The sequence below is a fragment of the Chenopodium album genome, chromosome 17, assembly GCF_948465745.1.
Source record: "Chenopodium album chromosome 17, dcCheAlbu1.1, whole genome shotgun sequence".
In the NCBI taxonomy this organism is placed as follows: Eukaryota; Viridiplantae; Streptophyta; class Magnoliopsida; order Caryophyllales; family Amaranthaceae; genus Chenopodium; species Chenopodium album.
In genome coordinates this window covers 49175858-49199274 of record NC_137850.1, presented here as the reverse complement: position 1 = coordinate 49199274, position 23417 = coordinate 49175858, and the positions used below count along the sequence as shown (strand labels likewise).

At 34.7% G+C, this 23417-nt stretch overlaps 4 protein-coding genes and 1 pseudogene across 6 annotated transcripts; 2 read left to right on the top strand and 3 right to left on the bottom strand.

The window, feature by feature from the left end:
* Positions 1–1255: 1255 nt before the first annotated feature.
* On the top strand, positions 1256–3159 carry LOC145588373 (uncharacterized). The gene is made up of 3 exons (XM_081645015.1): positions 1256–1664; positions 1917–2032; positions 2734–3159. Exons 1-3 carry the CDS (start codon positions 1455–1457, stop codon positions 2894–2896), a joined length of 489 nt encoding a protein of 162 aa, XP_081501141.1. The 5' UTR covers positions 1256–1454; the 3' UTR covers positions 2897–3159.
* Positions 3160–6923: 3764 nt separating this feature from the next.
* LOC145588371 (stress-response A/B barrel domain-containing protein UP3 pseudogene) lies at positions 6924–7795 on the bottom strand (annotated as a pseudogene).
* Positions 7796–11895: 4100 nt separating this feature from the next.
* Positions 11896–14628, top strand: LOC145588370 (uncharacterized). Of its 3 annotated transcripts, XM_081645012.1 has the most exons (5): positions 11896–11953; positions 12051–12154; positions 12271–12416; positions 12516–12597; positions 14281–14622. In XM_081645012.1, exons 1-5 carry the CDS (start codon positions 11917–11919, stop codon positions 14392–14394), a joined length of 483 nt encoding a protein of 160 aa, XP_081501138.1. In that variant the 5' UTR covers positions 11896–11916; the 3' UTR covers positions 14395–14622. The 3 variants fall into 3 exon arrangements, with proteins under 3 accessions (XP_081501138.1, XP_081501140.1, XP_081501139.1); XM_081645014.1 differs by lacking the exon at positions 12516–12597 and having other exon boundaries at positions 14281–14628; XM_081645013.1 differs by lacking the exon at positions 14281–14622 and having other exon boundaries at positions 12516–12768.
* A 429-nt stretch (positions 14629–15057) lies between these two features.
* LOC145588369 (pre-mRNA-splicing factor cwf23-like) lies at positions 15058–19321 on the bottom strand. The gene is made up of 3 exons (XM_081645011.1): positions 18425–19321; positions 18116–18304; positions 15058–15430 (listed from the first exon to the last, which is right to left on the bottom strand). The coding sequence occupies exons 1-3, from the start codon at positions 19088–19090 to the stop codon at positions 15392–15394; spliced, it is 894 nt and encodes a 297-aa protein (XP_081501137.1). The 5' UTR covers positions 19091–19321; the 3' UTR covers positions 15058–15391.
* Positions 19322–20195: 874 nt separating this feature from the next.
* Positions 20196–22650, bottom strand: LOC145588368 (protein EIN6 ENHANCER-like). The gene is made up of 3 exons (XM_081645010.1): positions 22377–22650; positions 21782–21849; positions 20196–20638 (listed from the first exon to the last, which is right to left on the bottom strand). The coding sequence occupies exons 1-3, from the start codon at positions 22549–22551 to the stop codon at positions 20507–20509; spliced, it is 375 nt and encodes a 124-aa protein (XP_081501136.1). The 5' UTR covers positions 22552–22650; the 3' UTR covers positions 20196–20506.
* Between the last annotated feature and the right edge of the window lie 767 nt (positions 22651–23417).

Sequence of the window (23417 nt, the reverse complement as noted above, 5' to 3'; positions counted from 1 at the left end):
TGAATCATCATCAGCTTATCTCAAAAACCCCCAAGGGTAGGGGAAAAGGAGACAAGACATGCCTTCAGCAAAATACATGGAGCTCAACCTGAAGAAAAATATTCTAAAAAGGAAAAACTCATCAGTTGTGCCTAAGCCCTCATCAGGCTTAGCCCCCCAAACTGCTAAATCATCAGAATAAAAATACTATCAATGCATTGCTTGGGGCTGGTTTTCACCCTTGCAAGTCGCTTGGGGCTCTTTTTAGCCCTCAGATGCACTTGGGGCTCATTTTAGCTCCCGGGAATACATCCGGATTCTCTCCAGTATATCAGACAACTTCTCTTATCTTTACTCCGCGTGATATCCGAACTTCATGCGATCTTGTTCCCACATCACGCGTGGGGCTAAATGTTTGGGCTAAGTCCATTGTCCTAATCCCATTGACCTAGAATTACGAAAATACCCCTCCATTATCCAGCCCATCATTAGTCAGCACCAAGTACGGATTTATCCCTAATCTATCCAACTAAGTACAACTTCTGCCACCTGAAAGTACATCTATAAATAGCTCTCCAATCATTAGCAATGGGAACTTTTTTCTAATTCTCTAATTCTCTCTCTACTTTCTCTCTCTACTTTCTCTCTCTAAAGTACGATCGCTGACTTAAGCATCAGAGGGGCTTTCCCGGGTCACACCCCCGGGGCACTTAACCTTCTCTCTCTTTTGCAGGCCTAGCTCTCGGACAGCAAGGCATAGCGGAGGGAAATTCGGACACTATTAAGACTTTGCCTAGACTCTAAAATTTTGCATGCTGTAGCTCAAGTATTCGGATCAAAATTTTCGACCACCTAACCAATTGAATCTTTTTAATTTCGCATTACCTTACTACCCTTAAACGGAAAAGAATCTTCTACAATTGACCTTTTTGTATTTTTCAGCAACTTGACTAAAATGGCTAATTACTAATTAGTTATTCTAACTCAGCTAAAAGTGCGTCCTTATCTCATATTTGTATGATAATCACACTTAACCACTTAATGTTTTAGTTTAATAAGAAATTAGAGTCTTTAATCCATAGTCAATTATATAAATATAAATTACCTAACACTCAACAATATTATATAAATTTATGTGGGCACACACTCCACGTATATGACGTCGTCATATATATCCGTCAGTCCACTTCACACATTTTTTCTTGATGTTCACCCTAATTCATGTAAAATTTCTCATATAATTCGCCAAAATTCTCATATAACCTATGCTTTTGATATTCAAAGATTTTATTATAATCTTTGGAACGTTAGGTTGGAAAGGTAGTTGGATTATCTAAATACAAGAATTGAACAACAAAGTTCCACTACCACCAATACTATTTTTTCTTATCTTTAGCTTTCAACCTATCAAAAAAGTGTTAACTAGTGAAATAATTGATCATACAACCAAAAAAAAAAGTGTACGAAAAAAAAATATGGGAGTTATGAAAAAGGCAGAGGTGGTAATGAAATCTACAAAACGTCCACCAATTCCGACACCGCCACCGCCGCCGCCTCGGCCGAGGTGGAGTAGCTATACAAGGAGGGAGATTGAGAGGTTTTGGAGGAAGAAAAGACTTGAGGAAGAGGAGCACTTTCTTGCTGCAATCAAAGCTGCTGCACGTCTCAGAGCTACTCATCTCTCTGTAATTCTTGACTAATTTTATTGTTTCGCATAATATTAATACTCCATCCGTCCCATTTTAATAGTCCTTGAGTCATATTGGTTCGTGGTTATTTTTTACCACTATGACACTGTCTATAAATCAAATTATTTCGTGGATTGGATTTCACTTGAAATAACATTTTTGTTGGTGTATTGTTAGTAGTCTAAGTCATTTAAGGAATCGGGTTGAAATAGCATTGATTATTGATTAAATGATTTTATGTTTTTATAGGAAGAGGATTATTTGTTGTTTATAGAGAGTTTAGAGGAAGAAGAGGATGTTAATACCATCATTCAAAAGAAGATTTGTGGAAACAATCAAGAGATTCGTGTTGGAATTACGGATTGGTAAGTCTTCTTTTTGTAATCTATTAATGGTTGACTTTTCTCTTATGCCCCTGACTCTTTTAAATTAATGTAATTAACCATTGATAAGGTTTACTTTCTATAGATATTAAGTGATTGTACTAATTATATACACGAGTTTATGTCATTTGGAGTTGGTGATTGATAAAGTAATTCGAATCGGGCTTTTGTCTTTATAATCTGATTCAAGTCTCAGATCGATTAACCCGACTTTAACATCTAAACTTAACTTAAAAGTCACAATAGCTACGATTGAACAAGATTGATCCAACTTTAACTAAATCGATCATAACTCTAAAATACTTTTCTTAAGTTACTTGATTTGTAATTTGTTCTGTTACTTAGTTTTGTAACTTTTGTTTTGCTTTGCCTTTTTTTGGTATATATACTTTAGTTAAAAGTGTCGCAATTGATGGTGAATAGACTATAATGTCTATGTCTAAGTAACCAAGTAAGGAATATGTTATAGTATTGTCGTTATAAGATGAAACCATGTTGATCAATAAGGTGCAATTGATTTTCAATTGTAAAAAGATTTGAATTTGTTAGGCACCTAAACAGTACCTTAACGGAATCTAAACATTAATTAGTTGCTAGTTTGTCCAAAACAAACTCGTGTAATTTTTAAAGTGGTATAATATAGTAGGTAGTTCCCGTACATTTTAAATATCTTTCCCATGTAGGTGGACAAAGAGCAAATATGCGTACTTGAATCAACCAGTAATTGGAAACGTGGGTCGTCCAAGCAGACGGGCATATTACAAACCAGACAGTATCATTTGGTTCTACCAGAAGTCATTCCCAACTGCCACTGCCTCAGCTGAAGCTATATATCTTGGGGCTTAATTGGAGCATATATATTTCCAAGTTTCATGCAACAATAGTACAATACTATGATTGATCAATTAATTGTAATGTCTTATTTGCCTTGGAAAGAATGTAAAATTTGATGTGTGATTGTGATCCTAGCTAATTGCCATGGATTTGATCAGCATGAAATGCAATTTATATTGATTTGCTCTGTAATTATGAAGTCGTTAGTTTGGATTTCAGATGTACCAATTACAACATTTCTAATTCTTGTTGATGTACATATAATTATGCTTTAATTAATGTGTCATCTATCATCTTAGGGCCTGTTCATATTTACTGAACTGAGCTGAACTGAACTGAACTGAACTGATTGGAACTGAACTGAACTGAATTGAGCTGAAATGAATATTTTATGTAAGAGGGAAATTAAGAGCTGAACTGAACTGAACTGAACTGATTGGAACTGAACTGAACTGAACTGAACTGAAATTAAGTAAATGTGAACAGGCCCTTAGTCATCTAGTTCTTCATTTAATGAGAGCATTTGGCTTCCAACTATATATGTCAATTCAAATTAAGTTGATTAAAGCCATTGTTTGGTACAGCTTCCAACTATATATGCCATCCATGTTTCTAATAGTTTCCAATTTTGTGATGAAAAATCTTCCACTAATCACCCACTCGGGCTATCCCTCAAAATCATCTCAAGTAAAAACTCCATATCGATTTAAAGATTCATGACATTTTCTACGACTTTACTCAGAACCATTCAAATTCATAACAAATTACAAGAAATCACAAGTAATAAAGTTAAATTGATTATTAGAAGAAAAAAAAATATATAGAAATTGCAAAACTAAAAACATGAAATTAAACCATAACTAAGCTAAACAATTAGGTCAGGGTATATAGATAATAAAACACATGTTTGAGAACCAGTGTGTAATTGTGTATTATGAATATATATGATTGAGAATGGACCGGTTCATGTGGGCTTAATTGGGCTCTAAAGGTGATTCATTAGGTTTAGGACCTTTAGGCCCTCTTTTCTGTAGTGTAATTATGTTTGGGCTGGACCATTAATTACAAATTTACAATCCTATATTATGACCCGGTTTAACCAAACTGGGTCGATTTGAACCCGGCTAGTTATTTAAGTGTTAAACTAATTTTTCAGTACTCATTAGATTCCACCAGCTTTAATCAGCTTAATTAAGAAAATCAAAACGGCACGGTCCAATTGATCATGTCAATTACATCCGTAGCCTATCTGCTGGAATGAATTAATCATAAATTTTCAATTGTTAATTAATATAAAAGTATTTAATTAATGCAAAAAAATCCATTCAAAAAGTTTATTTTTAGAAGAATAGTCTGCAAATTAGACCAATCAACTGATTAAGGACTAAAAATGTTGTTTTCAACAATGGTGGGTCCATTGTTTAGGGAGGATAATTCACGTAACACTCATCAAATTTCCATGATATTTTTCAATGTATTTCTTGTTAAGTTGTTATCCTTTAAGCTGGTTTATGACTGGCAAATCATGGAACGGCAATGTCTATTAAATATTTTAATTTGAGACGATTTAATAAAGACAGCATAGATATTATTGTATGTGGTAGGACTCGTAGGAGTAGAATCAGTAGCTGATTTCCCTTTGTACGTCTTAAGAAAAACGGATTCGAATTAGGTATAATCATAATATATTTTGTAATTATCAATTAAGTTTATTAGTTAAATTTTTTGAAGGGTACTTAAGATTAAATTTCGCCTATACTATAAACTTACTTAAACCAAAAGGCAATGATTCACGCACCAATTCTTCTTTAGACTACCATAGGCCAATATAGGATGAGTACATGTAACTCATTAATATACTACTTTCGTTTTAATTTATTTGACCCATATTTTTATTTATATTTGGTGTGTCCTAATTTTTCTACTTTTCCTAATTAAGAAATTTGTTATTTTAAATTTATCATTATTTTCTTGAATTTAACATCAATCGCTCCCCAAAAATTTTTCTCCATATCTTTTCACATTAAAAATTTTATACGGAATATAAATTATCATAGGCAAATAAATTGAAACAAAAGAGTACTTGAATATGATACAGTACTAGGACCAACTCAACTTTTTAGAAGAAAAGATTGGCTACCAAACTCGTTGGCATAATCTCAGACAGCGTACAAAGTTGGCTCTATTACATGTGGATCAGATTGTAATTTATATCCAGATAGGAATAAACTAAAATATGTTATCTTTAGACCAATAATACACTTCATAATTTAAAATTATACTATATACAGTATTATAAACTCATCCCATAAACAAAACCTCAATCATTGTATACATGATCAAATCTACTAGTTTATCCACAGTTATTTCGAGGAAACATAAAATTGACACATCCACGAGAATATGACATGCAACTTATAAAGTTCCATATTTCTCAGAAAGCAAAAATTATTCATCATTAAAATAAATAAATGGGGTAAATAAAAAAAGACATTGATATCTGCCTTTTGAACCCAATTAGACCTCAAGTTCTAGATCACATGATAACCATTCTCACGTATAGGAGGGGCCCACCCCTAATTCCATAAGCCCAAGGCCCAAGCTGTTCCCTGCGTAACTTTATTATGTACAAAAGAAAAATTGTTCGAAAATTTGATGCCAATAAATTTAGGGAAAATGTTAGTGTAAAACCATCTTACCGATTAGTCGATTACTCCCTCTATTTTTAAATACTTGATCCACTTTTTTTTTACGATCATTTTTAAATACTTGTTCTATTTTCTTATTTTGAAATTTTTATAATATTTAATTCATTTCTTTCAATTAATGGGACCTAATTTTATTACTTTTACATTCTCCCTCCTCCAATTTACCAACCACTAATCCAACTATCACTATTTTATTACTTTCTCTAATTTCTTATAAAACTCCGTACATAGATAAATGGAGCAAGTATTTAAAAACAGAGGGAGTATTCTTATAAGACCATACCTCCTATCCTAATCGCTCTTTTGTCTTGATCTAACTCATCTATAAGGTGGTCTTATAAATATAAGTCTGTTCAAATTAAAAATTACACTATGTATAAATTTAGTAATTTGTGTTTGTTTGGTTCATGAACAAATGGTTCCTAAACCCTATATGTTCTCAAGTGTAATTTTCCTATAACCAATGACTCAAATAAACACCCAACTATATGTGCTCCGACAAAAAGACAAATCCAATCATCAAACTATTACAAAGATATACAATGTGTCGATGTATTAAGCGTTGATTTGTCTAATAGGACACATGTTTGGTAAAAAAAAAAAAAAAAAAAAAAAAAGAGTTACTACCCACAAAAAATGGAGGAATTAAAAATTTCCATGAATTTGGAAATAAGAAACTTGTTTGGTAGACCGTAAAAATGGAGAATGTGGAAAGTGTAAAATTATGGGAATTTTTAATTCCCATAAAACATGAGAATTTAATTACCAAAGTTCTCTTTAAAACTCAAAATTTCCATGATTTGTAAATATTCATATAACAACCAAACAAGTTTAGTTAAATCCTAGGAAATTTTACGTGAAATTTTAATTCCCATAAAATACAAATGCCATAGGAAATTAATTCCTCTGTCACCAAACAACACCTAATATTTTAGCACCAACCTCGAACTTAATTTATCATTTTTAAATAATTTTGGTCACAAAAATACGGAGTTAATATTTTAGCACCAACCTTGAACTTAATTTATTATTTTAGATTAGCGTAAATTTTTTAAAAAAAAGAACTTCAATTCACAAGTTATAACAAACCTACTCTGAATTAACAACAGTTTTGCAAGTGTTATTCTAATACGAGTACTATATGTTAATGGACACAGGTTAAAATATCTCCATTTAATTCTCTACGTGACAATGGCATATATTATTTCATTATTTGCCAATGAGTTGATAGTCAGTTGTCAAAAAAAATATTGATAGTCGAAATTTTGTTGTTTATTTCGTAGTTGCGTTTATTAGATTTTTCCTTATCCATAAAATCAATAAACATAAAATAAAACCAGAATTCAAAATAAAATAAATTTAAAAAAAGAAACAGAATATAATAAAGCAACACAAAAAAAGTACCCAAAAAAAAATTACTCCACACTAGTAGTAACAGGAGTAACAGGGGTAAGACGAGGAACAACATAATCAACGGCTATAAAATCATCATCAGAAACCTTAAATTTCTCAATCAACGATCTCATTTGATCATCATACTCTTCACCACCGTCCAATTCAATCAAATCAGGGAACACAACAAGTGCCGCCACACTGAATCCTTTCCCACGATCAGAAAAATTCTCCCCAAAACTTATTTGCACAAAAGGGTCTAAACTCTCCTTAATTTTCTTCATACCCTCCAAAATCTTTTCCTTTTCATCTTCACCCTCAACCTTCAGGAAAGTGAACCTCATAGCAGAACCGGGCCTTGGGACGGTCGGGCCCACAAGATTAACGGCCCAATCGATGGCGAAAACGTCGTCGCAAATGGGTTTAACGAAGGAGTTGACGACTGACACGTGTTGGTCGGAGAGAGAGTACGTATCGAGGTCCGCACGTGTGGGGTAACGGGCGTGAAGCATGTGAGTAAATTTGAGGGAAGAAGGGAGGGATCGAGTGCGGAGGATTGGACCAGCGGTAAGGTAGACCACTGAATCGAGTGAATTTAAGCCGTTGAGACCGTTGACCATTGCATTGACTTTTGATGGATCTTGATCATCTTCGTCTTTGATGTTGAAGAGTACCACGTGTTCGATGATCTCGGTTTCTGATGATGGAGAATTTGCCATGGTTTTTTTTGGGGGGGAAGAGAGAGAAAGAGGAGAGAGAAAGAGGGGTGAAGATGTGAGAGAGTTTTGAGTGGTGGTGTTTGGATGGACAAAGGTTTATTTTTATACTATAGTTTTTATGACATTTTTTTGGTTTTATTATTTTTAAATGGATGACTATAGTGAAAAATTGAATATAGGGGGTGGGATGTGGGATGGTACGGATTTGTAGTTTTGGGGTAGGTTAAGGGGACCTAGTTTCATGTGGGAAAAATGGTATAAGAGTGCATAAGACATAGAATTTGATTTAGATTTATTTTTTAACATGTGAAAATGATGCTATCTTGACTCTTGAGAGATAGTGGCCACTTAAGAATGAGAATAAAACGTGTTTTAATGCAAAGTACTCGTACGTTATTATAAAGAGTGACTTAATGTTGTAAGTCGTATTTAAAGTATATTAAGGAAGGTTAAAAGTCACAAAACTGGACTTTTATAATTTAGATGATTAGGAGTAAAAACCTACAAGCATGGTTTGGATATTTTTTTATTTTTTTTTTTTTAACATTGAATATAACAAGGTTGAAGTTTTGTAACTAGAGATAATTAAAATTAGCCCTAACAGAAGTTTGAAGACACAATGTCGAATTTACTCATTACAAGTGACTGTGGGACATGGGTTATGATTCATTGAATTTAGTTTAATTTAATTATTATAAAGTGTTTATGATCAAATCCAATGCATATAAAAATTTGACAAATAATGGAGATTAAATATATTACAAGTACCAAAGATTTAAATGATATAATGAAGCAAATTACCTTTTATTATCATGTATTATTTGAATGAATACAATGAAACAGAAGTATTGATTCTGAAAATTTGCACTAATAGTCATAATGAATCAACAAAAAGATCACGAGGGATTATCTACAATTGTGATAACTCTAATAAACTACAAAATTAAACTAAAATTTAACCTAATTCTCTAGAATAAAAAGATAGAAAGAAACTTTAATCTCGAATATATCTAAAAGAACTAATTCAAAGAATCACCCAAAAACAACCTTTCTAATAAATTCAATGCACCCTACCTTGTCTTTGACATCTCGTTGTTTGTCATTATCGGAATCACAACTTTTTCTATTAAAACTAAGTAAAAGCTTCTTCAACCAGTGATCATGATCCTCCGGTGGTGGGATTGGCATAGGTATAAGGTAAGCCAAGGCAGCATGTCTAACCAAGGAATTCTTTATCTTTTGAATATCTTCATAACTCGATTTTCGACGCAACTCTTCAAAATTTGGCGGGATCAAGTCACAAAGACTTGTGTACGAGTATTTAACCGGTGATTGCAACTCACTATTTGTGTCAATGCCAATGGTTGTTATTAGGTGTTTTGAAGACATGGTGAAGAGAATGCTGGAAAATATTTTCGTAGAGTTTTTTTTTTTTTTTTTTTTTGAAGTAGAATAATTTTGGGAAAAAGCATGTGGTTATGTATATAAAGCGGGGTTTTGGAGGCAACAAGAATTTGAGTAGAATTAGGAATATGGAATTACCGAATTACACAGATGATAAAAAGTTATAAAGAAGGAAGTTTTTATTAAAAGATAAATTTAAAATTTGTTACACTAAACTTGCTAGTAATATAATCACAGTAACAACTTTAACATAAAGTGATTTTTTTTATTTATTTTTTATCTTGTTAATTTAGGAAAATACTGAAAAATTATCATTATGATATTTGTTAACCATTATAATTTAACAAATTCTTATATGTACCTGGTCATATGGTGTGATCTATTATTATAGGGGTTCGTCAGTGTTATAGGTTTGGTCGGTCAGTGTTATAGGGTTAGGGTTAATCAGTCAGTATTACAGAGGTTACTTGATCAGTGTTATAAGGATTACTTTATTCTTTTATAAGTAGTCACACGCATGACGAACTATTAAAAAATATTCACTTCGTCCCTTATTGATAATCCCTTATGGCATAATTTAAGTCTCAAAATGATAGTCTCATTTGCCTTTTCCAACTACTATTAATATTAATTTTTTGCTAAAATTTCCTCCAATTTGAAACAATATTTATGCAAATTTAGCTTCTCTACGTAAATTTTGCATTTTCATATACTTTTATTACTTTTTCAATCTATTTTTTTTGCATACCCCATATAAATTTACCTTTTTAATGTAATTTTACTACTTCTCATTTAAGTTTCTCAATTCCCATAAAATTTTACCATAAGGAACTACCAACCGAGGGAGTACGAAATATTAGACACCAATAAATTAGCCAAAATTACTGTTCAAAAAATCTAATTTACACTCACCCTACTCAATCAACTACCAAGACTCGTTCAACTATCCAAGATTCCAATCCCTCAACTTTCTCTCTCCTACAGTAACAGTAAACCATGAACTATATATCCCTATGTTCAAATTAGGTTTACAATTTACAATTCCATTTGCATGTACCCGGTGTACAGTATTTTTACTGTACATCGGGTTTTTCCCACGTGCAACATATTTACTGTTTTTTTTTTAAATCGCGGAATTTCATACCTAAAAATCAAAAAACGCAGAACAACAATGGAGGAGAGAGAAAGTGAGAAAACGCAGCTCTCGATCATCCATTGAGGAGAGAGAAAGTGAGAAATCGCAAAAATTGCAGAAAACGATCATCAATCGAGGAGAAAAAAGGTTAGAAAACGCAAAAATTGCAGAAATCGATCATCAATCGAGGAGAAAAAAGGTGAGAAAACGCACAAATAGAAGAATTCGATCATCAATTAAGGACAAAGAAAGTGAGAAAACTTACAAATTGCAGAATTCGATCATCAATGGAGAATTCGACTTTCGATACAACAAATTGCAGCAATCTCATTCACGAATTGCTACAAAAATAGAGGCAAATTGAGACTGAATTTGAAATCGATTTAAATCGATCGATTATAGAAGAAGAAGAAACTTATTGTTTTGGAGATGAATTCGTACCAATATTCAACCATCCAGACAATGCAGATGAAGCAATTGATAATGCAGATGAAGCAATTGAGAATGCAGAAGACGCAATTCACAATGCAGAAAATCAAGTGGTTCCTGATAAATCAATTGATTCAAATTCAGAACAAACAACCAAATCAAATGCAACTGAAGGTAATTTCTATAAATTTTTGAGATTGTATGCAAAAAGTAATCCTTTGAATACATAATTGTTACCCTTTTCATGCATAAACGTGACTGTACTTATGCCTAAATGTTACCCTCAGATTGAATGCAGAACTTTTGAGATTGTATGCAAAAAGTAACCCTTTGAATGCCTAAATGTTACCTTTTTCATGCTTAAAAGTGACCCTATTTATGCACAAATATTACACTCAGATTGTATGCTGAAAATTCAGATTGTATGCAAAAAGTAACCCTTTGAATGCCTAAATGTTACCCTTTTCATGTTTAAAAGTGACCCTATTTATGCACAAATGTTACACTCAGATTGTATGCTGAAAATTCAGATTGTATGCAAAAAGTAACCCTTTGAATGCCTAAATGTTACCTTTTTCATGCATAAAAGTTACCTTATTTTCACACGAATGTTACCCTTTTTTTATGCTTCCTGTGGTTATTATCTGATTTGTTTGTATTAAATAACAGATACAAATCCAATTGATGCTTCTAGTTTAGATCTTAGAGGATCATTTGTTGGTGTGGTAAGAGAAACTTTTGAAGAAATTTTGGAATTGTATGAAAAACATGCTGCTATACTGGGGTTTTCAATAAGAAAACATACAACTAGATTCAAACAACACACAAAAATAGTAACTGAGAAAAACTATGTGTGTTCTGCTGAGGGAAAGAGACATTCAGGTCAGAAGAAAACAATGTTAGTTGAAATGGTTGATGAAGAGTAACAATGGAGGAGAGAGAACACGCTCGAAATCGCCAGTTAATTGGTTTTTAGAGAGAGAAAAACGAGGAGAGAGAAAGCTGAAGTGAATGAGTGAATGAAGAGAGAAAATCGAGGAGAGAGAAAGTTCTATTGTTTCTTTATTTTGGCAATCATTATGAAGCACGTGCCATGGCAGTTTTCTTGTCCGTAAAATCCGCCATTCAATAATGTTATTGAACACCGGTTTTTTTAAAAAATTTGTGTACAACTTATATCAATTAACATTATGTAGTTGCTATTTTTCAGGGAATTACAATTAATTTGGTTTGTTGCTGATAAAAATGACTACTTTATCTGGGTTGCTGCCAAATTCTTCTGGTACCAATTTCTTTTACTCTATTATTACTCAATTTTTTGTTAATTGAATTGTTGTATTGAAGATATTAAACAAAATTTCACTGCCCTTTTCATGTAGTTTTGGGTCATAAAAATGGAAACCCAATGCTTTCGTTTCGATATCGAATGTCTACTGAAGCCAATTCTAGAGACTTGATTGCTTGTAATTTTGTACTGAAATGGGTAAATAATTGTCTACTTGTTCTATTGATTTTTCAATTTTTTTATTTTTTATTTTTTTCTAAGCATATTAGTGTTTTGTATAAAATTTCTAAATTGCCCATCTTATATATTGGTAGAATTTAAGGTCAGAGATCAATTATTCAAACAAGAGGCAGATTCGACCTCGGTTTTCGATGTCTAGGGGAGGAAGTTATGGCTTAAAGTTTGATGACGAGATTGATGAGGAGCCATTTTGGGTGCATTTTTCGAAGGAAACAATCAGGTATTAGGATTAGAAGAATTTGTGTGGAACTATATTGAGATTGAAGGAGTAGTAGCTTGTAATTCAATTGAGTGGTTTGTTGTGCCATATTTTTTTCAGGGGTTTGAAGTCTTTGCTTGCTTTCCTTGCTCAGCAACCTGGTCAGTTAAAGTACATAGAATGGCCGAGCTTTCAGGACACGGTACCGCCTTTGCCTAACTTTTGGATGCATATTTGTTATGTGTATTGCAATATTCTGCTGCTGTTGATTAATGTAGGCCTTTTCCAGGTTGAAATAATTCTTGTCTAAACTTCAAATACTTGTATATGCTTGTTTGTGCTCTTGAAAACATGCTACTAGAGTTCTGATTGGTTTTGTGTCCCCTCTCCATAATAATTGCCTTTATCTTGATGTTTTACAATGGAAACTCTCATTGTATGTTGTCTTTGATGATGATTAGACTGATGAAACCAGAATTGCTTATATGATCTGACTTTAAACAGAAGTCTTTGAATCAGAATACGTTAATCGTCAGCTCAATATGTTGATTTGGCTACCTAGATGCTTAGTACCATTTAACATGGTCTAGTGTCTTGTATATATGGAAGTGCATAGATGGAGTATCCTGAACATAATATCTCCTAAATCCTTTGGCTAATCATCGATGAATGTTGTTATGTATGCAGAAATTTTCTGCCGCTGTGAAATGATTTAAGCCATGCTGGGATAGAACAAAAACCCAAAGTTTAGGGTTTGTTTGGTATCGCTGTGGTTTTCTGTTTTTTGGTTTTTTGTTTTTTAGAAGTATACTATATATGTCACATAATGAATCAAAAATTATTTAGACTTATTAAAATCATGATAATTTTGAAAACTGACAACAGAAAAGTGGAAACACCTTTTTCTTGTTTCCTGTTTTTGGTTTTTAGTTTTAAAAAAAAAGGAAACTGAAAACCAAAAATGATGCCAAACAAGCCCTTATTTGTGCGTGTGTGTTTTTTTTCCACAAGTATTGTCAAATAAGTGTGAATGGAGGACAAGGAATATTCTCTTTCCAAGCTAAGAGTAAATGAAACATGGTAGTAATATGAAGTAATTACTTGTATGAACTTGTACCCTTTTGGAGTTTTGGTACAAGGTTTATCTGCACAGTACTCTGTATTTCATTAATGCTATCAGTGTCATTTTTCATGAAGATTTGAGATCTATAGGACACTATCTCATCTCATCTTATATTGACTTAGATGTCTATCTTATATTGACTATAAGAATGACCCTGTATAAGTGCCCATATCATTTCAACCCCTTACGCTTTGTTTGGATAGCAAAGAAGGAAGGAAAAGAAGGGGAGGGAAAATGGAGGAAGGGAAGGGAAAAGAAAGGGAGGGGGAGGTGAGCTCCATTTTCCCTCCAAATCTCTCCAATTTTGGAGAGATTATGGTTATTATAGAGAAAGGGAAAATGAATCCTTCCCCTTCCTTCCCCCAATCTTTTATCCAAACAAGAGATTTTGTCCCCCTTCATTTCTCTTCTCTTCTTTTCCTTCCATTTCTTCCTATCCAAACAAAGTGTTAATGAACACCTTGAAGTGGTTGAATATGTTGATTTGGTTACAGAGATGTATAATGTCGATCTCTCGCAGTCGTGATTACTGATTTTTTTTGTTGTCCTTCATTCAAGTTCCTTTTAATGGCACCCTAGATTGTATATCAAAGACCTTTAAGGTTCCTATTCCTTGTTTGAACTGCTATGGGACTGTTCCATGGAAAGCATTAATCGATGAGTACAGAGGATAATATGTCTAATATCTGGCCGTCACTGCCTTGTGTATTTCACTAGGGGGCTGAAAATCTAATACTTTCCTTTTTCTGTTTTTTGTTGCAGCTGCGAACTGCCACCCTCACCCTTGTACTTGTAGCTGGGCTTGTTGTTGCTTTGTCCTCAATTGATGCAGCTCTTTCTTATGTGTTGGCTCTGCTCCTGCGAAAACCTGCATAATGCGAACTGTTTTGGGCTCGATTCTAGCTTAATCACAGAGAAACACTAAACATATCTGTAACTTTGACACAGATTCATTGCTTGATTACATCATTTCTTTTTTCTGAGGCTCATCATGATATATTTAGATTTGTATACAGTAGTACAGACTAGTCAACTAGGACAAAAGGCTTTGGTAAAAAGCATGATAGAAGTAAAGTCTTGTTTGCCTATTATTTTGATTTGCCATAATTATGCAATTTGGTTTAATATCTTATGGCACATGAAGTGTGTATAGTCTGTGTACTACCCTTAGTACAGAAGTATCATTGAATGATGCGTTAATGTTGTATGACCTTCAAACCAACATGTATCTTCTTAGCCTGTTCTCGGGCCAATTTTGAGAAATTCTTTCCAAAATTAAAGTGAATGTGTGAGATGACCCCTGAGGTTATATGAGTTGATTTGGAATTATAACAAACTTAGTAACTTGTCCATAAAGACCCCAAGAATGAGTTTGATTTAACTACAAGGCTATTTCAAAATTATGTTTCATACTTGCGTAGGTAGTCAAGAATCCTTCATCTTCATTGGATTATCAATTAATTATACCCAATGCATTATTTATCATAATTATGCTAGTGATGTCATATTTTGCTATGCTATACTACATTACATCATCGATATTGTATATCCCAAATCAATAAATTGTTGCAATTTAAAACGAATACACGCTCTTATGTAAGATGACAATCAACTTGTATAAATATACAAAGATTTTTCAAAGCATTGCAACTTTACAAGTTTGCAAGCTCAGAATAGCTTCTGATAGGTAATTTGTAGCTCCGTGACCTTTGGGCCATTGTCGTGCATACTCGTGATGGAAAATGGTTCTTCATACAGTTCTGACGGGATCCCAGAAGATAAATTTTGCTTCTGTCAAGAGGAAGCAGTCATCCAAAGCAACAGTCCATCAGTGAAGCCCGGAGCTTCTGCAGTGAAATCAATAGCACTTGTCTTAAGTTTCCTTCTTGTTTGCTTTTTGTTTCTCTGCAGCCTGTTCAGCACACGGGAACAAAAGAAATAAGGAACAATTCAATACTATAACAACTCGTGGTAGTCAACAATATGATAAAATTAAAAACCACGCAATAAATCGCAAACATGAAAATAAGATATAGAGCTCTTCAAACAAACACAATAGCATCAGTAGCCTAGTAATCTGAGAACCAACGGCCACAGAACAGCACTAGCATTAGATAGATACTCCGTAGTAAATACTACAATGAGATGCCAAAACATAAGATAAACAATTTCCACAGTACAACATGAGTTGTTTACTAATAAGAAGTCCTTGAATACATCTAAAGAAACAAGAACCATGAAGCAGATTGAAGTAGCTATGTTTTTTTCTTGGATCCAAACCTAAAAAGCCAATAGTCCTTTATGCCTATCAAGTTTAAATCAGACCTTAAACAAAGGGAGTTTGTTAACTTCACACAGCTTAAAGAGATGGCATATCATAATTATTCAGTTCTGCACTAAATTGATGCAAAACATAGCTCACAGCATCGACATTCATAATAAAACCCCAAAACTAGAAACAACTTCAGATAATACTCCCTCAGTCCTTCTGCCTTAACACTATGAACATTTTCCTTATTTGGATAAGAAATAAGACGAGAGAGGGGAAAGGAAATGAAGGAATCCATTTTCCTTTCCCCTTTTACAAACCAAATCCCTCCAATGTTAGAGAGATTTTGGAGGAAAATGTACCCCCCCACCCCATCCCTCCTCTCTTTTCTCCTCTCTTTTTCATTTTCTCCCCTTTCCCTTGGTAGAATCATTACAGAAGTAGCTGTTACACTATGAATAGTAAGGTTCAGTAACTGATTCACATGTGTAGGAAACAAAGCATCCAGAGGAAATTTTGTTACAACATCACGAGCTAACACCAATCTCCACAGTCAACAACAATCAATCAATCAATCAATCAATCAAAGCCTTAATCCCAAAAGTGGGGTCGGCTAACATGAACCAAATTTGATTATTCCGTGTAGTCATCAACATAAATCTTTCTCCTCCATCCCTTACGATCCAAAACTTCATCCTCACGTAAATCCATGCACTTCATATCCTTCCTCACTCCTTCCAACCAAGTCATCTTTGGTCTCCCTCTTCCTCGTTTAATCCCTCCATGGTCCCACTCTTCCACTCTTCGCACCGGTGCACCCTCGGGTCTCCGTCTTACATGTCCAAACCAACGCAGACGATTTTCCCTTAATTTATCTACAATGCCCGCCACACCTACTTTCTTGCGAATAACCTCATTTCTGATTCTATCTCTTAAAGTGTTTCCACACATCCACCTTAACATGCGCATTTCCGTAACCTCCATCTTTTTAATATGCTCTTTCTTAGAAGCCCAACATTCTGTACCATAGAGCAACACTGGTCTTATGGCAGTCCTGTAGAATTTTCCCTTCAACTTTAAGGGAATGCTGCGGTCGCATAGCACTCCCGTGGCCGCTCTCCATTTAAGCCACCCTGACTTAATCCTGTGGGTCACGTCTTGATCAATGTCACCATTCTTCTGGATGATCGACCCTAGGTACTTAAAACATTCACTCATGGTCAAATCCTTTCCATCCAAACTCACCACTTCATTGCTTGTCCCCCTCTGAGTGCCAAAACGACATACCAAATATTCAGTCTTACTCCGACTTAGCTTAAACCCTCTAGATTCCAACCTTTGCCTCCATTGCTCCAACTTGACATTAACCCCATCCTTAGTCTCATCCACCAAAACGATATCATCTGCGAACAGCATACACCATGGAACCTCATCTTGAATTGGGCTAGTTAATTCGTCTAGAACCGTTGCAAAAAGAAAAGGGCTTAATGCAGACCCTTGATGCAATCCGATTGTAATAGGGAAATCTTTTGTCAACCCTCCGCATGTCCTCACATTTGTTGACACATCCCGATACATATCCTTAACTAGGTCTACATACCTTCGTGGGATACCTTTCTTCAACATTGCCCACCAAAGTATCTCTCTTGGCACCTTGTCATATGCCTTCTCTAAATCAATAAAGACCATATGAAGATCTTTCTTCTTTACCCTATAAAACTCCATCATTTGTCTTATCAAATGGATTGCCTCCATAGTAGATCTCCCAGGCATAAAACCAAATTGGTTATCTCCACAGTCAACAACCCAAACTCAAATCTACAGACACTATAGTCATTGGCAGTGGGTTTTACATGTCCATAGTCAGCAAGCAGCAGAGAGACCCAGAATTCGTTTCACTCTCCCTTCCTGTCTCTTGCTTACCGCCTCACCAGCTCACCCTCAACTGATCATGACATAGGAGCTAACAATTTGAGCTCCTCACTCCCTTCTATTTCAGGAGGATGCGACGTTATCCACACAGCAACTGAGCAATGGATTAGATGTGACATTATCCTCAAATTGCACATCATTTATCAATCTGGAGGCAATTAATAGTAGTTTCCTAAGATTAACAGATAAAGAGCGCCAGCAGCAAAATTTTCATAAAACTGAAAGCCCTACTCTTTAGCTTAATTACTTAAAAGTAAATGAATTGGCAGGCTAAGCATTTAGCTATTAATCAACTAACCCTACACATTTCCTTTTTCTCTATCCACAATCCTCACACAAACAATAGATAGAGAATAACACTAAAACAATCACCATTACATAAAATAAATAACTAACCTTTCTGAGTTTATCAAGAACTGAATCCTCAAAAGCCTGAAATCCAGCCCCAACAACATTCCCCATGGGTGCTTCGTCTCGCTCCACCGGCGCTTGGGCTCTTACAGAAGGCATTGGTTTAGTTGGTTCAAGAGGCAAAACCAGCAATGGATTTGATAAATCACCAATCATAACTCCAGTAGCAGCAACCTATCAAAACAATCACTAACAATCAATTATTCAAATTCATCACTTAAAACAAAAATTCAATCAAACCCAACACTGAAATCAATCAAAACCAGCAAATTAAACCTAAATTTCAATACTTACAGCATCCTCTTTTGATCCCATAACAACAAGAGCAGAAGAACAAGAACTCTTCTTCTTAGAACCCTTAATCACAACATCTTCAACATCTCCAAATTCCTCAAACAATTCCCTCAATCGACTCGCGCTATATTCGGAATCACCCTTCTCCCAACTCACCTTCAACACCTTACTCTTATCCAATGCAACCCCACCACCACCACCACCCCCACCACCCACATTCTCTCTCCTCTCCTCCTTCTCAAACACTGGTTTCTTCGCCAAACTAGCTTTAATTCTAGCAATTTCCTCAGCCAATTTCTTCATAATAGCCTCCTCTTCATCACGAGCCTTCTTCTCCGGATCAACAAACGATGCCCTTTCTCTCTCCTCCAAATCCGACATCATCCGACGTCGTTTCGCATCGAATTGCTTATCCCGAACCTTCTTCTCTCTCCTAACCCGAAGTAAATCATCGAATTCTTTCCTAGCTTTGGGATCTTTGAGAATTTCGTAAGAAACTCGAAGTTTCTGGAACTTAGCTGGAGCATCTGGGTCGTTGAGATTTTTATCTGGGTGTAATTCAATAGCTTTTTTTCGATATGCTGTTGAAATTTCTTTCTCAGTGAGCTTTGATCCTTCTTCTCCTGTAACTAACCCAAGAACTATGTAATGGTCTATTTCCTCCATTGTTATCTGTAAACCCTAAAAGTAAAAAAATTAATTGGGGAAGAAAGGGTTTTTGTTTCGATAGTTTTATTTAAAGAGAGAGAAAGAATTGTGTTTTACGCTTCAACGCCGACTATGGTTGCGGTTGCGGCGGCTGAAATGGGCGGCGAACCGGCGACAGCAGTGGAAGGCAGGCTGCGCACACAGAGGGCCCAGGAGGAAGAACAGGGGATTTGGGAACAAGGAAAAGGAAAAGGAAAAGGAAAAGGAGAGAGGAAAGTTGTTTGGGTTGTTAAGGTGTGGGGATTTGGGTTTTAGCCTTTTTAGGGGTAGTTTTGTCATTTCTTCTTTGGAAGTAATGTAGGCAAGATTTGATTTAAGATTCAAATTATAAACGTTGTCGCTTCGTGATCATTTTTAGTTTTCACTTTTCAGTTTCTCGTCGGTTTTCATAAATGTTACTCGTATGTTTTTAATATGTTTGACTTATTTTTGTATCTATTTATAACTTACATTTTATATGACTATAAAAAAACCAAAAACAATGATATTGAGCGAGTAAAATTTATAATCTGAAATACTCCCTTTGCTTTTAAATACTTGCTACATTTCTCCATGCGTGAAGTTTTAGGAGAAAGTTATTAAATATGGAGGTAGTGGAGTTGGTGGAAGAATAAAAAATTACAAAAAAACCAAAAGTAGAGGAGAGAATTGAAGGAGAGATAATATGAAATTAATATTGTTGGATCCACTTGATAAGAGTAATTAATTAAATATTGTAAAAGCTTTCCAAATAAGGAAGTGGAACAAGTATTTAAAAATGGAGGAAGTAGGTAATAGTAAGCGTCAACTTGAATTAACATAATAACGACTTGAGAAGACTGAGATCTACTCAAACTTGTGATTTTCTAAACCTGTGAAAAGTCTTGTGGAATGTTTAGTTAATTTTTTTATGATCAGCCAAACAAAACCATGCATTTTTTAAGAAATGCAATTAGATGTGAAATAGAACTGTTTCTTGAAATAAACCAAGCAAGCACTGAGATGATACTCCGTAGTAAATTAGTACTGTAATAAATTTGAGGGGAGTTTTAGGTACGATGCTAGATGAGAATGTCAATGGTAAATTGGTAGCATAATCTCCATTTACATAAGCAAATTTTTTCATAAATCTGTTATAAACACCTGGAAACACTGACCAAGTGTTCAAGAAATTGCAAACAAAACGACACTCAAGCTCATTAGCATTTCAGCAACATACAAAACCCAATTAGCAGACTAGCTAATATTAAAAAATCAGAAGCACAATCTAGATGTTTAACTTGATTCAGATTGCACACTGCAAGATTTGTGATGGAGCAAAAGCAGTTCTTCGTCGAATTCAATGATAAGAACTTGCCAGGTAGCTGAGCAGAACATTGTTTGAGGGAGGTAAAACTACTTAAGGACAACAGCAGCATTCCTAAGAGCCAAATACCGCTGCACATAATCATCGGGAAGTGACCTGACAAGTTTAAAGACTTCAGCATTGGCATAACGCAATTTGGTCCTTGGATCATAATATCGTGCCTGCATAAAATGGCAGTAGAAAATTTCTAGTGCATCAGAAAAATCAAACTATGAACAACCAACTCTAATTGCATATATACTACAAAACACAAATTCTACATATGATGAACAGATTACAATGTTGTTCTTCCATATCTTTGGAAAAGCAGGTAGGGAGCGGAGAGGGATAATTGTCAGTAGCTTGTTTATTGTGTATCACAATTTACAATAATTGGCTTAAAGATTCATACAGCACCTATTACTAAAAACCATCAATATATATCAGTGAAGAGTCGGAAGAGATCTACATATGATGTTTCAACACCTCCCATTTGGACTGAGAAAAGGTTTAGTTATCTATGTAGTATTTCACAAAATCCATTTGAGAAGCAGATATCCAACTGTGTTCCACTTCTCTTACCAGGTTTCACGGTTAGTGAGGCCGTTAAAGAGTTAGATTTTTTACAAACTTAAGTCCCAACAACAGTAAACAAGAGATGCATTCAGAAAGTGACATATTTGAATGTAATATGGCATTGGTACAGAGTAAGATTATTTGAACCCTTGAAAGATGAACACATAGGAACCCTGATACTTGTGTATAATGATAAAAGAGCATCAGCTACCTATCGTTAAAAATTTAAAATATGAGAATATTTCCTTATGTATTGTTATCAAAACTTGCTTCCTTTTCCTTGCCCTTGTGAACATGACTTGTGATTTATCTCCTCACATGGATACATTTAGGTTCAAGAAATATAAGACTTCATCAAAACAATGATACAACACCATACCTTTTTGATGAGCACAAACAGTAATAATCTCAATCACTGACCTTAAATCTCAACTATAGTAAGCAAACAAAAGGTATTAACTTAATTACTTAAAGATGTCAGTATTGAAGCAGTGATATTTTCATGCAGCAATCAACAGTTCAATACTACAAGCTCTTAAAAAAAAATCTCTTTCCTACGTCCCCCTTGGTCCAAAGACAACTAAAAACACACAGAACAAAGTTTTCACTTCGAAATTTCAGACCGTGACATCCTACAGCTCATGGTATTTTTATGGATATAGTCATAGTATTATTAGTATGAGAAGATGGTAGGTCAATTATTCACATTACCAATTTGATTCATTGTGAATGTTTAATAAGTGTCTCACCTCATATCCAGTAATATCACAAATTCTCTTGGGTGGATGCATTGAAGGTGGTGCCTCAATGTTCATATCTGTGAAAGCAAATACCCAATAGGGGTAAGAAAATCAGTGTTTAATTCCATCAAAAGCAATTGAAGAGCTTGGAGGTAAAAAAAAAATTAAAAAAAAAAAAAAAATCAATTCACAATGAATTCAATGCAGAAGCTAAAACCATAATTTCTCCATTATAATCCATCCACAAGTCACAATGTAGATGGTAGATGGTAGATGGCAGATAGCAAATAGTTTAGTTCATAAAGTCTCAAAAACTCTTAAGGGTACGCATTCCCTCCTCGGATTGAATTCCGTCTCCATCATCTCCCCTATGCTCTCTAATGTCTAATCTACACACCCAAAACAAATTTATTCACAGTGATCGTCAAAGGTCTAATTTTTATTACATACTTCCATACCCCTGGAATAACTCATCCTTTTTTGTTCTTCCCAAACAAAATCACAATTCAAAGCAACAAAATAAACACATAAACCAATAATTGCAACAAAACCCAATTCAAAAACACTTAATACATTCAAAAAGATTGAAAAGGAAAAATCTTACAATTGGGTTCATCAGGTGGGTAATTTTGGTAATTTTCAGCTTGAAGAATCTGTTTAAGATGCTTCCAATGTCTGCCTCTGGATTGACCTTTTGGGTATTTTTCATACATCTGAACTTTCTTGAAGTTTAAGTGAGTTGGTAAAACTAATTCAGCCTCCAGAACTTCTTTCTCCATTGTTGCTTTCTTGCTCCTTTCTCATCCACCATCATAATCTCTCTCTACTCTATAATGCCATTAACTGTAACATTCTAGACTCTAGAGAGTTCTGCGTCCTGGGGTTCATCAGTTTATGTTCTTCTTTCTCAATTTCACTGATTTTTGGGTGTATGTTTACAGTTCATGTGAAAAGACAGCTTTGCCCCTTGAGGCTTCCTCTTCACCGACGTTTCTGCTGTAAAATTGTTACCAACTTACCATGCCAACACTCCGTACAATTTACGCTCTCCGCCACACAATTACTGTTTCGGGGTTTTTCTGGCCCCTTAGGAGAGTTACGTCACTGAGTTTGGAATCTGATGTTTGTACCTATAAAACAACGGAGACTTCGTATGATTGGAGTTCCGCCGACTCTAAGTGATTGATTTCTGCCTCCGACGATCAAGTAAGTACATGTATGGAGAATGTTAAAAGGTGCGGGAAAGGTAAAAATGAGATTTTCTAGGATTTTGAGATCAGATGTTTTCTCTGATGTGAGAGAATTCAGGTGTTTGTAATAAATGAACGTGTCCCACAAATGGGGGAAATCTCCCTATCTATATGGTCATTGGAATATGCACCCCTTAGGTCATTCTGATCTAATGGGCTGCGCCGCTTTACGCTTTCTCAAGAATTGGGCCCTGAAGACCGCCATTTCTTTTGCAGATTAGGGATGCCACGTGTTAGGACGCGAGTGGCCCACATTGAACCTGTCTTGGGTTGACACGTGTCCCTTTCTGATTGGGCCACGTAGTAAGGGTATTTTTACCTAAAACTATTACAGTGTAATTACCACAAAACAATAAAAAGTTAAAAACCCTTTAAAAATAAACAAATAAATAAAT